This window comes from Gossypium hirsutum, chromosome A06, assembly GCF_007990345.1.
Source record: "Gossypium hirsutum isolate 1008001.06 chromosome A06, Gossypium_hirsutum_v2.1, whole genome shotgun sequence".
In the NCBI taxonomy this organism is placed as follows: Eukaryota; Viridiplantae; Streptophyta; class Magnoliopsida; order Malvales; family Malvaceae; genus Gossypium; species Gossypium hirsutum.
This window is the reverse complement of record NC_053429.1, coordinates 27726311-27741926: the sequence shown is the minus strand read 5'-3', so window position 1 is coordinate 27741926 and position 15616 is coordinate 27726311. Positions and strand designations below refer to the sequence as shown.

Genomic DNA, 15616 nt, shown 5'->3' with positions numbered 1-15616 from the left:
AATTGAGCTGATATATGTTTATAATTTGATGGAATAAGAGGGCTATAATTGATAATTTGAATTGAATTATTGTATAGATCGAGAATTGAACAAAACTAGGGATAATCGGGAAAAAGGCAAAATAATTGTTTAGCCCTTGAAGATTTGGTTATTTTTTGTTTTGACTATGTAAGTTCATATGGTATGATTGTGTTTAAATTATTATATACTTGAATTATGAATTTTTGTATACTAGATAGTAATTTAAATTATTTGTAATTTGGTACAAAAGGTGAGATGTGGACTAAATTGTAAGGAAATGATAAATTGTCTAAATTGAGTTATTTAATGAATTGATAGTTGAATGATTATCGAGAAAGAGGACTAAACTGAGTAAAATTGAAAATAATATAAATTGGTGAAATTGGCTTGAAATTGAGATAAATTATACTATATATGTATGACATGATAAGTTGATTAATAAATTGGTGATATTGAAATCAATAAAATGAGAGTTGAACCTATAAAAATTGGATTATTGATTACCCTATTAACTGTTTGGGTAGAGTCAGATATAGTTGTCATGCCATAGGATAGATTGTGTATGGGTTATTTTGATTACGTTTAGATGGGTGCTGGGCACAACTTTTATTTTGGTTATATCGATGAGCGTGGGGCAGGCACAAACTATTTACTTCGGCATTATCTGATGAGGCACTGGGTGCTAAATTGGTGTGTTAGTTAAATCCATGTATCGATTCGAGTCCGAGTCAGGTTAATAAGGGTATAAAATGTGATATTTGATAAATGATATATAATTGAATTGATAATGTGACTTGGTAATACAAATCTAATTTACGATATATGAATATCAATAGCATGTGAAAGATCTTACAAACCGAATATACAATCTCAGAGGGTCGATATGGAAATGTGGCAAATCTATAAATTTGATTCAGAATTCAAACAATGAAACAACATAGTGATTTCCATTATATTGAAATTAGATGTATTATTGATAAATAGGTGAAATGGTATGAATTTGATATTAAATTAATGAAATGTTGTTTGATTACATGAATGACAGTGAAATCTTGATTATAAGTGGATTGGAATATTGCATGTTTGAATCACTATATGATACAATATATGTTCAACTTACCTTGTTGAATTATTGTTTCCATGTTCAGGCAAACTTGTCAAGCCAGTAGCTTATTGTATTAAATTGTTATTGAAATAAGTTATAGTTTAATACTTATGAACTTACTAAGCCTTTGATATGCTTACCTTATTGTTTTCCCTTTCTCTATAGATTGCTAACTTGAGGAATGTGTAAAGTGAGTTGTCGAGAAGCTCACACTATCCCATTATTAATTTGGTAATCTTTTAAACGTTTTAAAGTTTAGTTATGTGGCATGTACATAGGTGTTATATTTATATGAGTTTACTTTGGATGAATAATTGCTTTGGACTTGGTTAATGTTTGAAACATAAAGTGTTAATACTCAAATGTGAGAATATATGTTTTGGTAACTTGTGTGACTTTGCCTTTGACATTTAAAATTATAAGATGAGTATGAAATGCAGTAGTAAATGTGATGGTAAGAAATGGTAAAATTCATTGATGATTATATTGAATTGATTAAGCAAATTTATTATGTTTTGTTGTTCAAATGAATGCATGTCGGATTAATTGAATTGAAATCATGTGTGGGTTCTTTGGTATGTATTATGGCATGTTTTATGAATGTGGAATGTTGTGCAAAGTGCACGAAATGTGAAAAATGATTTGGTTGGTTGAAGTAGGTGCCAAAAAGTTTATTTTGTGCCAAAAATAGAGTTCACGTCATGAGTCAAGCGATGGTTGTCATGACAAGATTTGAGTTTTGGGCCACAGTGTAATAAGAAACTCCTCACATTGTGACATCGTTTTGAAATTTTGAAAATGTTGCGAATTAATCCTAATTTGATTTCGGGTTAATTCTAAAGCATACATGAGCTCGTATAGACCCGAGAAAGGTTGTATATGATGACTTATGATCTATATTGGTTGTGTTTGTATGATTTATGTTTACATTACATGTTATTTGACTGTAGTTGCTTTGGCAAAAATTGCAACATTTCGTAGATTGGACCCAGCGATCGGGTGGAGCGAGGGGTGTTACATAAGCATATGAGAGAAAAAGGATCTTATTCTTATTCCTCTTGTCCTGAAGTTAGTTTTACCCTCCTATCTTTATTCTTTCTACCTTTTCATTACCGACTTTCTCCTTTGTACGAGTGAACTGGACCTACCTCCTCCACCTTCTCCTCCTTGTTGTTACCAGTATCAATAGTAATACACTATGTGATTAGCATGATACTTAAATGCATGCGACTCAAATTATATGATAATATTTATGTCGTAATTGAATGTTTTGTTTAGCAATGGTAGATACTTATCTTATCTATTGCTATGTTTTGCGTATAGAAATAGAATGGGCAAAAGAAAAATAAATTCTATTAGTTTATAACATTGAGGTATAACCAAGCTCAAATTATAAGAAGCTCGAGTTGTGATACGAAATGTAAACTTCATATTTTTTTTTATCCTAAAATTATCTTTAAATTTTGAATTATGCCATAAGTGCATGCATTTAAAATTTGATTCATGCATTTTGAATATGTTATGTATCGTGCTCAATGTAGCATTCAATATTTTGATTCAAACATTTTGAATATGTTTTATATCATATTCAATGCAGCATTCAATGTTTCTGCTAGAGAGATGAAAATTTCTAATTGATAAGATACGAATGCTTTAAAAATAAATTAAAATTTTTTAAAGTTTAAAAATCATTTTAAAATCAAGATTATAATTTGTGAACATATGCTGCAATTACTTTTGTTTTAGTGACAAAGTAAAGCTATGGGCTGGTAGATCACAAATTCCATGGGCCATAAGGAACCCAAATTGTTTCTTAGTTGAATAAGTGGGCTGATTTAGCCTGGGATTGGCTAAAACGAAGCCAGCCAGCCCCATCCATAACCATGGAGTAAAAGGGGTAAGGCTTACGATTTTCATTGCATAGCAGTCTGAAACTCAAAATCTCACGCACCCAGAGAGAAAGGAACTTTGATTCATACGGTAATCGAGGATTCAAGAACTAATATAGTTAATAACAAGCATTTGGAAGTTTTAGATTGTCTTGAGTTAAAAGTTCGAGTCTTGGAATTCTGCTTATCGTCAATCAAATGGAGGCTGAAAGGTAAAAATACCATTCGTCATTAGTTTTCTGCAATCTGTTGTAATAAAAAGAAATTTTGGGTTTTTTTTTTAATTTTTAAATATAGAGTTAATGTTTTGTCTTAGGTTGAATTCTCCAAGTACATCCGTAATTACTTTTGAATTATTGGGTCATCAACTACACTTCTCTCAGGTAATTTTTCTTCTTTTCTCTTGTGCAGTACTTCTTTTTTTCTTTTTTGAGGTTTTTAGTTGTAGTTATCATATTGTCTCCGACAATTGTGGCAGGATCCTAATTCCAAACATTTAGGAACAACAGTTTGGGACACATCAATGGTGTTTGCCAAATTTCTGGTATTCATTTTAATCTTTATTGTGGCTCTTTAACTATATTAGTGATATTCAAGTTATTGATGCTGAGACCTTTTTTATGAATTGAGTTTAAGTTGATGTTGATAGTTAAATACCTATATTTCCGATGGTACAGCACTTAGCTTTCACATTTCATGTTGGCGATATAGATCTAGTACCAATTGTGAAAATTTGTACCCAGTTTATATGGTTTTGCTTGTTTGACCCGAAAGTCTCCCGGTTTTACACCACAAAAGGTATTTTTAAAATTTTTCCAACTATTCTTCTGTATTGAAATTCACGGTGCAAAATTCTTTCATTGTTTAGGAAAAGAATTGCAGAAAGGGAAGGTTTTGCCCGTCTAAACTTAAAGGAAAGCGCGTTATTGAACTTGGAGCAGGTTGTGGAGTAGCGGGGTTTGGTGAGTTTTTAATTCTGTACATTTAACACTCATGGTCAGGTTATATTTATAGGGGAGGTCTTTTATGATTCTGCATTATTTGTTCAGACCGTGCTGAATCTGACTCCACTGTGATTTCCAGGAATGGCATTGCTGGGATGTGATGTAGTTTCTACAGACCAAATCGAGGTTGTGCCATTGTTGAGGAGAAATGTAGAACGCAATACTTCAAGGATATTGCAGATGAATTCTTGTTCAGGTTCCCTTTTTTCAGCTCTTCTAATTTAGTTTACCCGATTCATTTTTCATATATATTTTTTCTTTTGCCCACCAATGTGCCATAACAAATCTTGACACAACAATTTCGCTTAAGTAATAGCGGAATTATTTGACAATTACCTAGCAATGCTATTGTAGAAATTAATGACAGGTTGTACTCTTTATCTCACATTGGTAGCATGATTATTTTAGATTCATTTGGATCAATTAAGGTTGTGGAGTTGGACTGGGGAAATGAAGATCATATAAAAGCTGTTGGTCCACCATTTGACTATGTTATTGGTACAGATGTTGTAAGTTCTCCAGATGCATATATTCTTGTAGTAACGTAACGCTTTTTGTGGAATAGTTGCAAATGTGGTGTACTGATTTTGCCTTTTAAGGTTTACGCGGAGCATCTCGTGGGACCTTTATTGCAGACAATAATCACATTATCAGGCCCCAAAACCACAATTATGGTATGATACCTTTTCTGATTTTCCGTTTGAAATTGATTTATTCAGCGATGGAACTCATTGTTGCTTTAAACGTTCCGTTTAGTTGGGTCATGAGATCCGTTCTACTAGTGTCCACGAGCAGATGCTTCTGACCTGGAAAAATTTCTTTGAAGTGAAGATTGTCTCAAAAGCCAAGGTACACAATTTATCCACTTTTTGAATGTGAAATGAAACGCTCAAGATTTATTTTCTGTCGTTCTTGATGTCAACTCAGAGACCACTGCTGTGAACAGCCGGTACGATCATTTTTGGTTAATAAATGTGTATTGATATTCTGATGACCAATTCAAGGAGGCCTCCCCCCCCCCTTTTATTTTCTAGCGAAACATGTCAAAACTCTTCTATTCTTGATTCTATCGACAGGTTTGAGCCTCGGATAAGATATTCTTCTAACTTACTTTGTTTCGGAACTCTTACTTATTTCATGGAGATGGACAGTAAGTACCAACATCCGAGTATTCAACTCTTCATTATGGGACTAAAGCCCCCACCTGTTACGGCAGACAGTGCAGTTTGCACAGAGAAGCAGGAGAAAACGGATTGGGGAATTGACGACCAAGTTAACAAGACTGAAATTAGTTCTTCGGTTGATGATCTCCTGGTGACAAGACTCCCTGATGGGAAGCTTAGTGAATGGTATGCAAGAAGATACGGCTCGATGGCTGCCCGACTTCTACGAGACATAAAGATAACTTAAAATTTTCTGGTATTGTTGTGTTAAATTTTTCTCAGCTGTTATATTCCTCATGCCGGACAGTTTTAACATTATTTTGCATACAAGTTTGTTTCTTGAAATGGTGATATAACGTATCATGTTAGTTTATTATTACAGCGTTGACATCTTAGATTCTAAAATGTAACAAATTGATAACATTATTAATCATATCATAATATATTGAAGTTTAGAAATGAAGATGTTGAAGAAAATTTATCAAAATTCGGAGTCAGAGTTTGATCCATTAAGCTTGTCCCATGACATAAATGCTGATACGCTCAAGGTAAATGGGTTCCCTAAGGTTGAAAATATAATGATTTTTTGAAAAAATAATGATTTTTCTCTTTTTTTATTGGATTTTAAATAAAGATTTTTTATTTTATTTTATTATGCTCTAGTTATATGGAGATGAGCTACAAGAGCTAAATGATAAACTTTTAGAAAAGAGCAATGTAACAATTTGTTTTCAGTGAAATTTGTATAATGGTTTCAGGACCACAAATTCGATGTCAAAATATTTATTTTATTATTATTTTAATGTCAAAAGCATGTTACTAGTGTCGTATAAAAATTTCGCTAAGAAATTTTATCGTTTGCATGCTCAATTTGATAAAAAGGACTAAATTGTGTAAAGTGTAAAAGTTGATTTCTATTAGCTAAAGGAGTCTAATAGCTATAGAACTTTAAAGTGGAGGTCATTAAGTGGTAATTAGACCATTAGTGTGTTAATGGAAATTTATGAGATTGGTTTATTTGAAATTTGTAATATTTTAAAAGGTTATAAAAAGTAAACTAGTTAATAAAGATTAAATAATTAAAACAAAACTAAGTATCATCTTTTTTTTATCATCATCTTCAACCGAATATCCAAGGGAGGAAAGCCATTTTTGTTCAACTAGGGTTCGGTTACTTTGAGGCTTAATTGGTAAGTGATTTTTGTCCCGTTTTTAATGACTTCTATGTTTTCGGAATTGTTGTAGCTTAATCTAGCTAGCCCAAGGACTAATTTGCAAAACTGTTAAAAGCCTAGGGTTTTACCATTGATGAATGTGTATGTGTTTTGATGTTTGGTGATAGAAAATGAATGGTTGTTGTTAGATAAACAACATTTGTTAAGTGATTTTGGTTGAAATTGCAAATTAGGTATTTATTTGTAAAATGTGTAAAATTCATGGTGAAATGTGTGAAATAATGAAAATTTTGGGCTGCCATAAGTCTTAATAGAATTCGGCTAATATGGTTTGAAATGGATTTGCATGAATTTGCATTTTTATGAGCTAGCGACTAAATGTTAAAATATAAGGGGTAAAAGTGTAAAATTGCCATAATATGAATTTTGGACTAAATTGAATAGAATGTATCATAATATGAATTTTGGACTAAATTGAATAGAATGTATTTTGAATGAGTTAAATTTGAATATATATATCAAGAAAAGCAACGTTCGAATTTAGATCGGGGGAAAAACAAAATAGTGAATTTATAGCTTGATTCTCTCCGTGTAAATTCGAAGTAAGTTTGTATGTTAATAAGCATTAAGGTAATTGTGTATTAAATGCTTTATTATTACATTACTGGTGAATACAACTTCACATAAATATTTGACGAAGATTTGATGACGTGTGAAATCCCGGTTGAACCTTAGGAATAGATAGGATACAAATAACATGCCATTAGGGGTTATTGTGTTGTGGGTGCTGGTGCATACGTTCTACGGGTGCTTGAGTTTTTTGACATGTGTTGCGGTTACTCATCAGCTTGTGTGAGCAGCACCATGTAGTTACGTCTTGACCGTCAGCTTATGTGAGCAGAGCCAGTGATAGCTCGAGATGAGCATTTACATATGAGATATGAGATTGAGATGGTTTAGTCCATGTATTAGCACTTAGGGTACGAGATTCCCGAGTATCTGATATTATTCCAAATGGTTCAACGGGTATATTAATAATATAAAAGGGTAAGAGATTGATACGTATCAGTACAAGTATGTACGTAAACCATATGAGCATTGAATCCATGAAATTTGTGAGTTTCATGATTTACTATGTGGATGAATAGATGTTAGCCTTGTGATTAAGTTGAGTTGTAGTATATTATTTTTAAATTACTTATATTGTGAGTGAATGGTAAGTTATACTTATTAGCCATATGAGTGATCACGAGGTTTCGTGATAGGTTTTAAATATTTATAATTACTCGTTCTTGAACTAACTATTATCGCGATGTAGGCAAGTGTACCTATCGAACAGTAGTATAGTTTTAGCAAGACCGAATTGTCGAACCCAAAGGAACTAAAAGTACTAGTAATAACTGTCTTTTTATTATCTAGCCTAAGAATAAAGAGGTTTTTGTTTTAACTAACTAATTATCTAAACTAAGAACGCACAGAGAATGGAATAGGGGAATTGCTTTTGGAAAAATCGATTGAATGAAGACAATACCTAAGCAAAATCCACCTAGACTGTACTTGTTATTCTGGCTCTGAATCGGACGATTAATTCATTTAACTTGTTCTGTAGAGATCCCTAAGTTATGTTATTATCCCTATTCAAGACTAATAACGTCTAATCCTTAGATTGAATAACCGAGACTTTTCTCTAATTAATACTCTAGGGTTGCATTAACTCGATCTATGGATCCCCTTATTAGGTTTCACCCTAATCCGACAAAATCTTGTCACCCTATGTCTAGGTGCGCAATCAACTCCGCTTAATTATGACAAATGTACTTTTAGACAGGGTCTATTCCTCCTCTGAATAAGAGCTTATCTTGAATCGGTATCCTGGGATATCAGAACAAGAATTAAGAACACATAATTAAGAACAAGTCAAATATTTATCATACAATTTAGAAAATAATAACAAGATTCATCTTAGGTTTCATTCCCCTTAGGTATTTAGGGGATTTAGTTCATAACTAAATAAGAAAACATCTCAGAATAATAAAGAATACAAAACATAAAGAAAACCCAAACTCCTGAAAGGGAATTGAGGAGAGATCTTCAGTCTTGATGATGAATCCAGCTTCTGAGATAAATCAATCGGCTTTCTTGGAGTAATTCTTTACCCCCTACTTTGTCCTCCTTTTCTTCCTTCTCTAGGGTGTATTTGTAGGCTTTGGAATGCTTAAAATCCCTCAAAATTAACCTTTTCTGAATTAGACTCAACTTGGGCTCGGCAGGGACACGCCCGTGTAACACGCCCGTGTGCAATTACTTCAGGCTGTGTTCGAGCCTGCCAAATTGACAGGGCCGTGTGGTCTGCCCGTGTGAAGAGGTCCAGGCCGTGTTGATTTCGTACTTTGGCCGAATTTCTCCGTTTTTGGCCCGTTTCTTGTTCCTTTCGCTCTCCTATGCTCTTCTAAGTGTAAAACATGAGATTAAAGCATTAGGAGCATTGAATTCACCAATTCTTATGAAAAATCATCCATAAAATGCATTAAACATGGGGTAAAAATATGTATAAATTACGGTTTATCAAATACCCCCACACTTAAGCATTTGCTTGTCCTCAAGCAAAATTCTCAACTCATAATCAAAATAAATTCTTCTAACTTATAATTTCTATCGATAATATCTACTAATAATCCATAGGTAATCATACATTGAGAATTCAACTAAAAAAACATACAAGTTTCAAACATTCCAAGTTGAGTATTTAATCATGCAAACATAGGTGTCTCTCCTTATTTAAGTAATTACCTTTGATTCAGAATATCACAGAGTTTCACATCCTCACTACAGATTCACTCAAATCACTCGAGGTGTTTAAGGACAATAAATGAAGCACTCAATAGTCAATAATGAAAAGTCATTACCATAGGCTTGCATGAAAATCAAATCTCCACCACTACAATTTAAGATGATACATCAATCAAAAAGGTCTTTAGAGGGTTATAATGAGGTTTGGTTAGGGGGTGTGGTCACAATCTGAAAGAAAGGGTTAGAATCGAGATTGAATTAAAAAATTACCTAACTAGAAAAAGAGTTAATCATCACTTGCGTACAACAGAGCTTCTTCTCAGACTAAGGAATTTAACTTCTGAAGCTTACAAACAGAAGATCACTACTTATATGTATACATATTTTTTTTAAGAACACATTAAATTACAGAGTAGAATAAAACATAGCTAAGCAACTATTTCAAGTTAAATCTCGACAAAAATGGGGCTTAAATTAATTTAGGGGATTTCAACAATAATGGTTTAAAGGTTAATATTTAGGGTAATACAAGAAATGGCTTGTTAGGCTCAAGGGGGTTTACTAGGGGTTAATCGTGGAGGTAGGCCTTTCATGGCATGAGTTGGTTAATCCTAAGTGCCTTAATCATTTTGACATATCAAATCAAATAGTGTGGTCTCGACATGCATAATCAAACAAGTTTTAGAATAACAGTTCAATACTGACGCACTCAAAGCAATAATAAAAGTGAGCATGAAAAGAATTAATAGATGCTCAAAAGGCTAAAAAATCTCACAAAAATTATGGCTTTTTGATGTTTAACAACTTGTGAATTCCAACTCAAAGTATTACCTAAACTTTGGGGAAACAACCTAAGATTTTAAATTCTTAAAACTCAACTCATCATGCTTGATTCTCTAATGTCTTAAAGTTTAAACAATCAATGCATAATTGCCTATGCTTTAATTCAAGATATATCAATTAAAATCATAAATCAATTAAAATTTATCCTAAATATGATATGAAAGCTTTTTCAAGAGAACAAGATAATCATTCAGGGATTTTTTTGATAATGAAATAAATACCCCCCACACTTAAGATGTACATTGCCCTTAGTGTACAAAGATAGATATTAGAGTATAAAAATAAGATAGGGAGAGAAGTGAAACTTCTTGTATGATGAATTCCTCGAACTAGAGTTCTGGAGAGTAATCGGTTCGAGAGTGGAGGAGGATACTCCGGTGGTCATAGAGGTTCATTAGGCCATAAGTCCTGTGCCAAAAGGATATTATCTCTAGTGGTAGCTATGGTCGTGGGCGAGCAGGACATGGCAGTCGTGGAGAACCTTTCCCGGTGGAGTTTTAGTTCCTATGTGATGATGAGCTTAAGAGCTCTATATAACTGTGATAAAATCAGGAACTTTTTAGGGGATATTAGGAGGAATAATTACTCAAAAAGAAATAACCAAAATTAATAATTAAAAATAAAATTTCTAAAATCTAATAAAAATAAAAAGTAGTTTTAATAAAAATTAAAAACATAAAATAATAAATAAATGTTTTTAAACATCTTCATCGCTGGATGGTTCGCGAGGTGAGACTGGCGATAAGATGTGGATGTGCTAAAAAATCTGCTGTAGAGTAGCATCAATGTTGTCTAATCGTTGAAAATACTACTGCTCGAATCGAGTGAGGCGCTCAGATATGTCAGCATATGAAGCCGCCGCATGAACTGGACGAGAGGGTGGTAGTGGCTAAGTCGGTGGGTCCTCGTGCTATGGGGGGACATCATCAGGAATGTCCTCGTAGGCCTCCTCCTCGGTAGATTAGGTGAGATGATACTAGGGAGGGTAGGCTCCTCGGCGCCTCTCGATCATCCTCATGCTAAACATGCTCGAGATGCCTTGTGGAGAAATTTGGCCGATGAGGGTGAGGGATGATTCTTGGGCCGCAGTGTTGAGGAGCCCGAAGTGTCGCGCCAGTCGAGTCACGTAGGGGCCAATGGAAATGACCCCCTTCTGATTCCACTCCATCTAGTGCTGAATCACGAAGGCGATGAAATAGACAAGGTCGATGACGTACCCGTGTGACATGCATCATAAAAAGTAGGTGTCGTGAGTATTGACGATGCCAGTGCTCTCTCGCCTCCCTATAATCGTGTGAGCCAAAATGGCGTGTAGGTACCTCAGGGATGGTGGGAGAACTGATGCCTTGGAGCGGCTAGGATTGTAGGAGGCTGCGCCAGGGGCCAAAGTGTGCCAGCACTTCGAGGGAGAGAAATATATGTGGTGAGTGAGAGCATCTAACTCATTCTCTTCCTTGAACTCCTCCGTATATAAACCCAATGCTGTATCAAATTCTGGGACGCTGAGCTGGCGGACTAATCCGCCTAGGCAAAATTGCACCGTGCCGGGATCATTGTAGTTCGTCATTACGGTCTGGAGATGGAACATTGAGCATAGTTCCATCGTGAGCTTGAGGTATGTTGGTTCGATTATCCCAAAGAACAGCTCCCAAGGGTCAGTGGTTAAGAGGGCCCGAATCGTATCAGCCAACTGAACTTGTTTACGGCGGCCCAGTCGATACAGCGGCCCACAATTAAAGGCCGGGCCCGAAATATCTGGAAAAGTTCTTCTTGGGGCCAACGGGGAAACTGTAGGAGGGGGTGATGGATTTCCGTGCTTGGACCCGCAGAAGATGACTCTTCCTTCCGTTTCTTGGAAGCAGGGACAGCGGCCTTCTTTCCTCGTGAAGACAATATTAAAAGTCTGTAATATAAAGAATAATAATAATAGGTAAACAAATTCGAAGAAGTAAAAAGTCATGAATTTGAACTAACTATTTTAGCCAAGACTACTAATATGAAGCAAACTCAACCAAAATAACAATGAGAATGAGAATAGAAATGTAATGGGTATGAGGTTTTCCTAATCTCAATTTAACACGGAATGTATGATAACTAACCTAGGAATGCAAATTAAATGATAGACATTGGCATGGTAATAGCATGAGAAGAAGCATAGTAATGTCATGACTAACCTAATAATGCAAATTAAATAATAGAATAATGAGCAAAATGAAGAATAGTTCAAAAGATATGAAGATTATGTTGATACTAAGCATTAGAAATAAGTAAAATAGAAGTGAAATGAGTAAACAAATGCTAGGGGAGAGAGATTGAGCATAAAAAATGGAATGGGAAACGGCGCACGGGCGTGGCAGGGAGGCCATGTGGAGTTGCAGCGGCTAGGGTTAGGGTTTTTGAATGGGGAAGAAAGTGAATAGTTCAGGGTATTTATAGATTTTGGGCCACACGACCATGGCACACGCTCGTGTTCCCCAATTTTTGCCCATGTGTTTCTCGTTTTTCCTATTTGGGCTTGTCTGAAATTTGTCCCACGCCTGTGTACCTCGGGCGTGTGGGTTCACACGGACGTGTTGCACGACCGTGTCTAGCTTCGTTCGCTTCTCCCACGCCCGTGTGGGAAATCCCCACGATCGTGTCAATCTAACAGGTTCGACCACGGGTGTGAGACACGGGCGTGCGACGGGTCTTCCACACGGGCGTGTCGCATGCCCGTGTTGTTTTGGCAGGCTCGACCACGGCCATGTCGCATGGCTGTGGTATTTTATCGTAACCCGTGTTTGGGGAAATCCTTGCCCTATTTTCACACGGCCATAAGCACGGTCGTGTGCTTGGATGTGTCTCTGTGGAAAACCTATGTTCGAGAGCTTCATTAGTAAGTTAGATGTTGAAGACTAAATTTTTAAAGAAGTTAATATAGTTAGTGCTCAAGTTACCTCCCGAGAAGTGCTTATTTATAGTCTAAGCTCGATTTACCTCTCTGTTGAATGATCATGGTGGTTCGAGGAGTTTATACTCCTCATTCCTACTATCAATCTTAAAATAAAGTTTTAAACGGGTGTTGTTTACCTTAAAAGTGCCGAACTTGGGATGACTCACCTCCACCGTATCGAATGGAAAAATGCTAAGTACCGTAAGAGGGATTTCTTCATTCGGTGTGGTAGTGACAATGTGGGGATCTGCGGCATCTAATAAGACTTTATCTCCAACTTTAAGTTGATTTGGTGAGGTATCAAGCTCGTCTTGGCATAGTTTTGGTTTATCATGTGTTCTCGGTTTATATGTTCGCCATTCATCTAGCTCCTCTATTTGCAGCCTTCGTTCTTCATGAATAGATCCTTTACTATTGTTTGAGAGTGGCTTATGTACTTCCTTCAGACTTATCTCCTGCAAAGTGGGTTGTATCATGTGGTCAGTTTTAATAGAATGGTTTAGACGATCACCTTCAATTTCTGATGTGTTGTCAGAATTGCGAGCTTGAAGGGTGAGTGTTTTGTCTCCTACGTGAAGCGTGAGCTCACCTGTGCCAACATCAATAATTGTTTTAGCAGTTGCTAGAAAGGGCCTTCCCAGAATTAAAGGAGTGTTACTATTCTCCTCTATGTCTAAAACAATGAAGTCAACGGGAAATATAAATTTATCAATTTTTACTAGCACATATTTAATAATACCCCTAGGAAATCTTATAGTTTTATCTGCTAGTTGAGTGCTCATCCTTGTCTGTTTGGGCTTCCTGAGACCTAGTTGCTTAAACATTTTATAAGGCATGACATTGATATTAGCCCCTAAATCAGCTAATGCATTATTAACATCTAAACTACCAATTAGGCAAGGAACCGTAAAACTCCCTGGATCTTTTAGTTTGTTCGGTAGCTTATTTTTCAGAATAGCTGAGCACACTGCATTTAGCTCCACATGCGATGTCTCATCCAACTTTTGCTTATTTGATAAAAGCTCTTTTAAGAATTTCATTGCGTTTGGCATCTGCAATAGAGCTTCAATAAACGGTAAGTTAATATGTAATTTTTTAAGAGCTTAAGGAATTTACCAAATTGTTCATCTGAGCGATCTTTCCTTGTCGCGTTGGGGTATGGCACTCGAGGTTTATATTCGACATTCACCGTTTTGTTTTTATTGTTATCTACCTCACCTTGACCTTTGCTTACCACAGTTTCTTGCCTCGGTTCTGGTTCAGGCTCAACATCTTCTTCTTCATCTTGAATATTAATTGCGTTTAGCTGTTCCCTTGGGTTGGGTTTAGTATTACTTGGAAGCTACCTTGTGGTCGTTCGGAAATTAGTTTGGAAAGCTGGCCTATCTGAGTTTCGAGCCTTTGGATTGACGCTTGTTGATTTTTAAGTGTTGTCTCGGTGTTCTAGAAACGAGTTTCTGACACCAAAATAAACTTTGAGAGCATCTCTTCAAGGTTCGGCTTCTTTTCCTGTTGGTAGGGTGGTTGTTGGTAGCATGGAGGTGGTTGTGGTCTTTGATTTCCTTGACCGCTCCACAAGAAATTGGGGTGGTTCCTCCAACTTGCATTGTAAGTGTTACTATATGAATTGTTTCGAGGTCGAGGGTTATTACCTATGTAGTTTAACTGCTCTCTATGTTGTGGCCATAAGGTTGGTATTTCAAATGGCTTGTTCCACCTCCACTTGCTTCGCACTGCATTACTGGGTGAACCTACGAAGAACTAAGAAAACCATCAATCTTTTTATTTAAGAGTTCGACCTGATTAGAGAGCATGGTGACTGAATCGACGTTATAAACACCGGCTATTTTCGTTGGCTTTATCCTCATGACTTGCCACTAATAGTTATTCAGTGACATCTCCTCTATAAACTCATAGGCATCTTCAGGTGTTTTATTATTGATGGTTCTGCCAGCAGCTGCATCAACCATTTGTTGAGTCAAAGGATTCAGGCCATCGTGGAACGTTTGAACCTGTAGCCAAAGTAGTAACCCATGGTGAGGGCACCTTCTCAAAAGGTCCTATCTCTCCCATGCATCGTAGAGTGTTTCTAAATGCATCTGCACAAAAGAAGAGATATCATTACGTAATTTAGCCGTTTTAGCCGGCGAAAAATAATTTAGTAAAAAAATTTCGGTCATTTGTTCCCATGTAGTAATTGACCCTCGTGGTAATGAGTTCAACCACTGTTTAGCTTTGTTTCTTAATGAAAAAAGGAATAACCGAAGACGAATGGCATCATCAGAGACACCATTAATTTTAAATGTATCGCATAGTTCTACGAAGTTGGCTAAATGAGCATTGGGATCCTTATCCTGCAAACCATCAAACTGAACAAATTGTTGTATCATTTGAATAGTGTTAGGTTTTAATTCAAAAGTATTTGCAGCTACAGCAGGTCTAACTATGCTCGATTCAGTTCCTTTTAAAGAAGGTTTAGCATAATCATACATAGTGCGTGGAGCAGGATTTTGATTAACCGCAATTGCAGGAGGTAGCTGATTGCCTTGATTTTCAGCCATCTCTTCGGTTGGGGGTTGAGTATCGTCTTCTTGCTCGTTCTCTGTGTATCTTAAGCTTCACCTTATTTCTCTTTGATTTCTGCGAACTGTACGATCGATTTCTTCATCAAAAAGTAATGGTCCTGACGGGTTT

General features: G+C 35.9%; 1 protein-coding gene and 1 non-coding gene across 2 annotated transcripts; both read left to right on the top strand.

Moving 5' to 3' along the window:
• The first annotated feature begins 2983 nt into the window (after window positions 1-2983).
• LOC107961621 (protein N-lysine methyltransferase METTL21A) lies at window positions 2984-5555 on the top strand. Its single transcript, XM_016897668.2, has 9 exons — window positions 2984-3227; window positions 3332-3398; window positions 3494-3559; window positions 3884-3977; window positions 4099-4215; window positions 4428-4528; window positions 4619-4693; window positions 4776-4868; window positions 5163-5555. The coding sequence occupies exons 1-9, from the start codon at window positions 3214-3216 to the stop codon at window positions 5427-5429; spliced, it is 894 nt and encodes a 297-aa protein (XP_016753157.1). The 5' UTR covers window positions 2984-3213; the 3' UTR covers window positions 5430-5555.
• A 9395-nt stretch (window positions 5556-14950) lies between these two features.
• On the top strand, window positions 14951-15054 carry LOC121231145 (small nucleolar RNA R71). Its single transcript, XR_005929213.1, has one exon. It is a non-coding gene; the product is annotated as a small nucleolar RNA R71 (small nucleolar RNA).
• Window positions 15055-15616: the final 562 nt, after the last annotated feature.

What these genes read in the sequence shown, in the direction of transcription:
- LOC107961621 (XM_016897668.2), top strand. An exon ending in TTGTGGAGTAGCGGGGTTTG is followed by an intron (nt 3,978 to 4,098) that starts GTGAGTTTTTAA and finishes TGTGATTTCCAG; the next exon opens with GAATGGCATTGCTGGGATGT. An exon ending in ATGTTATTGGTACAGATGTT is followed by an intron (nt 4,529 to 4,618) that starts GTAAGTTCTCCA and finishes TTGCCTTTTAAG; the next exon opens with GTTTACGCGGAGCATCTCGT.